The 8,734-nt window shown below is 37.0% G+C and overlaps 1 protein-coding gene across 1 annotated transcript; it reads right to left on the bottom strand.

The window, feature by feature from the left end:
- Positions 1–202: 202 nt before the first annotated feature.
- Positions 203–7,815, bottom strand: IMPAD1 (inositol monophosphatase domain containing 1). The gene is made up of 5 exons (XM_009332106.1): positions 7,810–7,815; positions 7,492–7,651; positions 6,475–6,570; positions 4,399–4,560; positions 203–2,955 (listed from the first exon to the last, which is right to left on the bottom strand). The coding sequence occupies exons 1-5, from the start codon at positions 7,813–7,815 to the stop codon at positions 2,684–2,686; spliced, it is 696 nt and encodes a 231-aa protein (XP_009330381.1). The 3' UTR covers positions 203–2,683.
- Positions 7,816–8,734: the final 919 nt, after the last annotated feature.

Consider the following 8,734-nt stretch of genomic DNA (forward strand, 5'->3'; position numbering starts at 1 on the left):
CCTTAGCTGTGGGAAAACTGTATGAGCGCAGGCTGTACCAGAAGTAATTAACTGGGCACCTCACTCTCACCTTTTCTTCATTTTCACAAGAAGTGAGACTGGGCCAATAAGGGTCCACTGTGAAAGGTACTGAACACTGTGAACCATTGCAACAAAGCAATTTAGGGTCTAAACAAGCATATCTCTTCCTAACGCAAGACTAGGTATTTTAGCCTGCATATTGGAGGAAGGAAAGGAGGGCTGAAGCTCCTTGTATCTTATCTTCCTAAGGAAAAATGATTTAGGCAAATACTCCTGTTTACTGCTCCATACCTTCAACTAAGATGCAAGTAAGCCCTTGTACGATATGTAACATCTTATTTTTCATTTCTCTTACAGAAGCTAAGCCTGATCACAGCTTATGCAAGGAAGTGATAGAATCATACCCAAAATAAAAGCAGTCACATTTTCACAAGGTAAGTTTACGCATGATTTCAACCTGAATCTAAAACCACAACCTGCCACAGACTTTGTCTTAATTGCCTATCTAAATATTGTGCATCCAGCCTCTGTGACACAATTAGGTTTTTATACTAGGCTAACTATGGCTATTTCTCATATTTAGTTTTTAATCCGTGTTCTTTAACTAATAGACAAGAGAGATGCTTTTTTATTAGGCTTTAAGTCATTTAAATCAGCCTGAAGGAAAAAAAGCTGCAGTCTTCTTGTAAAATATGACCAAAGCCTTGATAAATATCTGAATTTTTATTATTCACTGAGGTTTGGAAGCTCAACAAGTTTTCCAAAATAGATCAGCCCCTTTTCAAAAAGGGCATATTCACTTATTTGTCATAGCATATAGTAGTTTATTAAATTTAAAAATTGGAAGTTAAGTTGCTTTGTGTATTATCTATATGTGTAAAAGCTATTTTCAAATAGCAGCAATAGTGTCAATTTGGGAAAAAACAGTTATCTAAAAAAAACCTATCCGTACCAAAAGGCTAGTAGGACTAAGCTTCAGCCTACTGTGCCAGTAAGTTTACAAAATGAAAGTCTGTATCTGTAGTTATGCAACAACTGAGAAAGTCTTTTGGAAACACGAACATTAGCTAGAAGTCAAAAGAGGTATCTAGATATGCTCCACTACTGACATAAGGAGAAAAGCCTTTTTAATCAGAACAGCACTATGATGAAAGAAGTGAAAATGAAAGTAAGAATTTGGTTTAAACAGCCTAAGCTTATACTGAAGAAACTTTGAACAGAAAACATCTGTATTAACTAAGAATTTTAGCTTTCTTGACATGGGAAGGTTATCTACTGATAATTCAAATAAGAGGTACATTTTAACCTTCTGAAACCCTTCAGAGGGGTGCAGAGAACAACAATAGATGGTTACACTTTTGCAGATAGAAGTCCACATATTTTAGAGGTGCAACAAATCGTCATTTGATATCAAAAGGCCCATGTTCTGTTCTGTGTATACTGTGTTGACAAAGCACATTTTTCGGTAAAGTTTTGCAGACCCTGCTGTACTTCAAGCGCCACATGTTCTTCAAACTTGCTTAAACAGATTCAAGTTCAAATGATCTCTCTCTATGTAAATTTCCACAAACCAAGTAACTGCAAGCTGTTTGGGATGGCTCAAGAGCTTTCTGCAGAAAAGAGCGTGCCTTAACCTAAAAAGACAAAGTTATTTTTGGGGTTGTAGAAAAATTGCTGGTTTATATCTTATGTTGTAAATGGAAACAACTAATCAACTTACTATTTCTGTTAAACTCATTCCATATGACTCTGTCCAATGGAAAAAAAACCCCAAACAAAAAAAACGGGTACTGAAGGAAGAGGCTGCTTCTACAGGCACAAACACCAAATGATGAACAAGTCCTACATTAGAGAAAAATCAAGCATGCATCTTCAACACTGTACGCAGAAAACAAGGACAAGAAGTAACTGTTAAAAACTATACAAGGAAATGTTGCCTTCTTTTAAAAAGGTATATGGAAATAATTCCACTGATTAATAAAACACTGATATTCACAACCTATCTGAACTAAACTGGTTTACATCTTCAGGAAAAAAGTCAAAATAGTACAGAACATTTCTTTTTTTCTCCTCTTAAAAAGCAGAAGGAGTGCCACACTGTCAAAGACAAACTGTTGCTGCATATAAATTTGTGTCAACCTTGTGCTTTCTGTTCAGGGGATGCAGAACACAGGGTCATGTTTCCTGCTAAATTGTTTACAGAGTTATCAGATGCCTATACAAACCAACCTTTTTTCCTACCTAATTCATTATGGAGTTGCTACAACTACAGTAACAAGATGCAAAAGGTTCCAAGAAGTTCCTGTGAGAACTACTTAGGTTATTTTATGAATCAATTCGGATTTTTCTTTAGTTCACCTACATTCACAAGTATATACTGTATATGCACCTTGAGTATAAGAACTGCATGAAAACAGTCTGAAAAAAATAAAACATGGAAACTGAGGTGTGAGGCAGTCAGTCCCCTTCCTACTTCTGATTATTGTTATTTTATTTTTTTTTAAATACCACCACTGAAGAAACCCAACGCACAATATAGGCCCCAAACCCACACCAAACTGCTTTGCTTTGCATCTTTCCCAGCAGGTTCTCACACCTGCTTCTTCAGACAGAGCATTTGGAGGCTACAAAAGCATGACTTGTACTTCTCCATCAGTCAAGTTTATTTGTGTGATGTTTTTTCCAGATCTGGAAGTTTTTCAATTAGTGCTTTATGGTCCATGTTGATACTGGCTATAAGTCCTCCCTCATTGCCATCTGAGCCAGTGTAACTAATTTCTTCACCAGTCAGGGTAGTCATATGGCCACCCAATGCTCTCAACACTGCATTTCCAGCACATATGTCCCACTTCTTAATGTAGGTGACATGGATATACACGTCAGCTTCTTCTTGATTCTTTTCAGCCACGTCAAGGAGGGCCAATACTTTATAACCTAGAAGAAATGGGCAGAAGTAAAAAACAAACAAACAAACAAACAAGTTAAACCAAGTTTTCCTATTCATCACAAAGGATAAATGTACTACTAAGTGTTAATAATATGCACATGCAAGATTTAGGAAAGTGATGTCCTTAATTATATCACGCCATCCAGTATAATGGCAGAGGCACCAATAAACTTTGTCTGCCCTCTGACTTGTCGAGAAAATTTGAAAAAGGAACACCCCCTACCCCCCTGATTTTTCCACTGCACCTCAATCAAAGCCTTGGGTATTTGGGACACATTATTTTTAGACAGCCTTTACCAATATGCAACATAGACTTATCTAGAGACACACTGAAAGAACAAGACTAGAAACTCAAATATAGTTTTGCTCTTAGGTTCACTCACTTCTTTCTCAATCTCTGTATTATGCTGAAGTCTACCTTTTTTTCCTTGCTTTTTATTACAATAGAAGGAAGATGCATATACCACTCTAATAAAGCAACTCACCCCAGGGCATTCCCCTTTATCATACATTATGCAGTACAAAGTCATTGCTCAAAATAGTGTTCTTTCTTTTATGGAATGTTTTCAATTTTTCAACTGTTCAACCAATATGCTTGTTTCATTAAACTGTCCCTTTCTTTATCTTCTTGTACAGAGTCAAGCCTTGGAGATCTACTATAATCAGTTACACTTTCACTTTACCATAAGAAAACTCGTTTAGATTCATTGTCAAGAACCTATGCAAGATCTTCTTGACTAAACAATCTCTAAGGGAGCTCTAGCTTTCCATATTAAAGACACAGAAAGATACATTTCTGTAAAATTCAAATTTTGCATGGCTTTTCTGAGACTTTAAAACAGCTATTGCTTCACACTAGCGCCTCACGTATTTGCATTCTGTCAGTAACACGCAGAAAGATATTGTGTAAGGTTACAAAAAGTAAGCTAAGACCTGTTTGGACTCAATATGAGGCAGATAAAAGTGGACTTTAGTGACATCAGTTTTCTCTTTTGACATAAATGCAAGAAAGAGTACCAAAACTTCAATGGCTTTTTCTTAAAACATTGTTTAATTAAATGTACTACTAGTTAACTAACAACCAACAGATTCTCTTCCATGATTCTGCATTTGGTCATACAACCCTTTTTCTTCCACAGAGGCAACACGGCACTTTTTCCACCACAACAACATTGCTGGTCCAGGCTTAGATTCACTAACATACTAACTTGTGAATAGCCTGAAGCCTGAACTAAGTTTGCACATAGGTTTCTATACACAGGAAAAACTGTGTCCCTATTGTCAAGCGCTTGCTTTTAGGGATGTGAAGAACAAAAAGGTAAGAGGAAAAAAGAGGAGATGCCACAGTTATGTCCTTTTGTCTCAATAACAGCTATCCCGTTAAATCACTCGGAAGCAATAAAACAGATAGGATGCTTAAGGAACCAAACCTGCTCCACCAGCTGGGATTATCACAGTCTTATTTCCAAATGTCTGCCGTGCAACCTGCTCAACTTTTCCTGCATGGGAGCGGGATACAATAATCCTTGGAGTTTTCACATTGTAGGAGGAACGAGCTTTTACATTTGACCCGCCATCCACCATTGCCCAGGCTACAAGAGAAACACAAATTCTGCTCAGATTCACAAAAGACAATCTCTGTTGAGTGTAAAGATAAAAGGATACTTATCTGAGAAAATGAAATTGATGCCTCTGACTTAATTTCCCTCCCTACTGTAAAAGAGAAGGTTAAGGCTGACAGAAGGAAGGGGTGCATGCCCACATGTGCACACAAGCAGAAGAAAAAGAGAAACAGTCCACACACACACACTTTTGTGCATATGGCATTATCTTATGCCTGACTATTCTTGTGTGATACTTCCAAAAAAACAGAGTAAAAGGGAAAAATCCCAAGAAGGACTGTCGTGGTTTAACCTCGGTTGGCAACTAATTTTAGAACTATTTAGAACTTGAAATTGGAAAGCCACCAAAGTTAAAAGGATGACTCTGAGTCAGAAATAGATCCAGTATTTCCTCAAACCACCTTCTTATAAGAACAAAAAGCCCCAGTACCCTTCAAAGCAGACAGCAAAAATGTTATTGAGTCATTTTGTTCAGAAGGATAGTAATGCTAAGGAAGGAAATAGCTCAGGAGGATAGTAATACTAAGGAAAACATTTGATGGTGGGTTTTGGAGGACTGGATTTAGAATACACAACCTCCCACTTGTTTCATCATGAGGTTCAAAGCCAAGCTTGGTAGGTGGCATCCCCTAACCATTAATTTGACATTTACTTAGCAGAGTAACCAGCTATTTCATCTCAGCAGAGGGCCAGATTGTATGGCAACAGACTGAGTTATGTGTAATAACAATGCTGACTGCCCTTTATTGCTTTGTATTTGTGTGGTAGGTAGCATTAGGAACAATCCTACTCACAACATATTGGTATTTCCAGCTTGGGAAATGAATACTCTTCACATAGAATGACAGAATTCATTGCATCTCATCTGATGCCATGTCTGAACATGTCACACTTTGCTATTACTAAAGGAGATAAATTCTCAAAATTACAGTGCTAAAAAACCATTTCTTCAGATAGATGTTGATACTTAGAAAAATAGGTTCCAAAAACCCCCAAGATTCTTAAAGCACATTGGAATATAGCACATACTTAAATGACTGGAAATTAAGTTTATATTTAAAGACAGTAAAATATTTAGCACAAAACATTGAGCGTTCAGTGGGCAAAAAAAGAGAACAAATAAAAAAAATACATTTATTCGGTCTTAGTTTCTGTGCCAGAGCTACTGCATAACTTCACAACTCTAGAGGTCAGTATTGCCTAAGGGAAAATGAGAACAGAAATTCTTGTTTCAAATATATAGTATGCAAGGCGTGAATACTAAAACTACTTTGAAGGTTTCAGAAGTGCATACACATTGCCAAACCTGCAGCCATGCTCACTGATACCCCATTAATACTAAAGAATTAATTAGTTCAGGGTTGTGGCATTAAAAGCATGTCAGATAATCAATAAGGCTACGCTAGGCAGTCTTTCCTGTTACATACAAACAGCTGCCATTAAGTTCTTTAATCTATCTTTGTCATTCACATTGAATAAACACCAGCTCCTTGGTATAATATCATGGACCCAAGTTCTTCTGCTGAATGAGCAATGTACTCTTCTGCTAAAGACTAACAGCACACATAAGACTGGTCAGTATGTGTAGGTTTCACTTTCTTTGGTTTGCTGTAAACACTCAGATTGAAGCGATCTTAATTCTTAAACATATTTTCAGTTAGTTTGTTTTAAATGCATCATTTTTATGTTAAAGAAGGGCAGCATTCTCCTTTGTGGTTTTACAGCACAGAACACATTTGCAGCTCTAATTCCGAGGTCTACAGCAGTGCTCTTTTGCCCCAGGTACTATTTTCTCATTTATACCTACAGAAGTTCTCTCAAACATCAAATTTTAATTAACGCTATGACTGAAGATGCTGGAAATATGTGAAGGCATAAAGGTACCTGTATATGCTGAGAACGGCTTGTGTATGACTCCTATTACTGGTTTACCATTTACAGCCACACAAACCATTGTCGTGACGTACTGTCGAAGATCCTCTGTGGGCAAAATGAGAAAGTGAGCAAATTTACAGCCAAATGCTACAAACACAAAAAGAAAGCAGACATGACATTATAGAAATGTTGTTCTTTGAAGACTAGTCTACATTCTGCCTCTTACAGTTATGTAACTTTGTTGTATCTTCAAATAACCTTGCAGTTTTCAAAAGACTAAAGACTTTTCTGTCTTCCAGCAATTTTTCCTGTTCAGTAGATGCTAACAGCTGTATCTTACACAGCATGTATTTTCATGGAAATCTGTGCCCCTAGATCCTCCCTTCTCTGCCCCACCTCCTATCCTCTATTGCTTCAAAGCTCATCATTCAAATACCAAAGAACATTCACCTGAAAAGGTGATTGTATCAATGGAATATTTGCAAAAAAAATCCCCCTTTTTCTGTTTCTTCTGCAGTACTTATCAGCAAGAATTTCAGTTGGATTGCCTTGAACTGCTTATGTGACATCTTAAAACATTTGAAAAAGGGGAAGATTGAATTATGCATGCTTTTTTGAAAAACTGTAACAAAAAATTTTTATATCAAGTTAAATAGGATATTCACTTAGTATTCCCTTTAAATAAACAAACAAAAAATATTCTGAGATATTTAGTGTTGCCACGGTAATAACTGAAAAAGAAATGTGTAAATCCAGCAGAAATCATAAAGGACAGTTACCATTTATTTTAGCAATTACTTAGTTGCAAGGAATACCAGTCATTTCAGAGTTGGTATACATAAAAGTAAATGCTATGGTGTGATAACTATAGGGATTTCATTATGCAATTTTTTCAATCAAATCACACTAGCTTTGACATAACACGCTTTAATAAGAGATGTCATTTTAAATACTTACTATTTTGTCTCCAGTATAAAAGGCAGACATCAGAATTACACACATGATTTGTCAACAAGAATCAGCTACCTGTGTATTCTTGTGTAGCATCTAACGGATCAATCCAGACAGTAACACTTTCTGCTGGAACCTCTTTAGGCTGTACTTTTTGTTTTATGTCTTCAGGAATACTGCGATCCCAAGAGACTGTCTCCTGATCAGCTGTATCAACACGCTCTTCAGAGTTTATCTATGATAAGACAACAAAAGTAGTTGCATTAACTTATCAGATACAGTAACTGTGGTACTTGGGAAAATTACAGGTTTGCTCATATCTTTTCTTTCTCCCTTCACCTCCAGCTAAAAGTGCATGAATTAGTCATTTTTCAGCAACTCACAAGCTATTACCGTCATGTAACAAGCAATGGAAGACCACAACCCAGAATTTTGCTGCGAACCACATCACAGCTGGACACTGTTTCTCTGGCTGCAGCTTTTCCTACTGAACATTCTCACAGCACGAAGAGCAGCTTTTTAAAAATCAAAAGTTAAATGCAGTTGCTCCAAAGACTACAAGCAGAACATCTGACTTTGGAGAATCATGCGGTATACAGATATAGTAGGGGTCTAATATTCCATTTATACAGATCAGTAGATGCAGATTGAAATGCACAGATATTTTATCAACAAATATTTTGCAGACTGCGATATGACTTGGGGGAGTAGGAATCCTAGTATATATTCCTGCTTCCGGCACTGAGTTACAACTAGCAATTTAAGCAGCTCAACTGGATATAACCATTACACAACTGTTTATAAAATAGCATTCATCTGACAAGTTAATAACATTCCATATCTGTCTTTAAGGTAGGTTGGGCTAAGGACCTAAGAAGGCCCATGAAGAACATTAACAAACAGCAGTCAAAGGTCACATTTAAGCCTATTGTCACTTGCTGCTTAGCTTAGTGGATTTTATTCTGGACCAGAGGGCATTTCAGTATGCCGAACAGAGTGGAATGGAATAATGTTCTGCAAAACCCAATACAATGCCATTGTGACTGCAGTAACAAGATATTTTTGGATTACAAGAAATGCAGTTATCACAAAACACTGTACGTAATGATCTCTCATGTTACAAAACATCACATAACCTGGCAGGAAGAACTACTGGGGAAATATGGATCAACCTGCCTTAACCCATCCATACCAGCTTACTACCACTGCAAACACGGTTTGTAGGAGAGCTGTAATGCACTTGGACATAAGCAGTACTAACAGGAATTTAGACGAGTTCATCCCATTTACTTTTAGCACCTCAGTTACATTAGGAGAC

The sequence above is a fragment of the Pygoscelis adeliae genome, unplaced genomic scaffold (assembly GCF_000699105.1).
Source record: "Pygoscelis adeliae isolate BGI_AS28 unplaced genomic scaffold, ASM69910v1 Scaffold98, whole genome shotgun sequence".
Taxonomy (NCBI): domain Eukaryota; kingdom Metazoa; phylum Chordata; class Aves; order Sphenisciformes; family Spheniscidae; genus Pygoscelis; species Pygoscelis adeliae.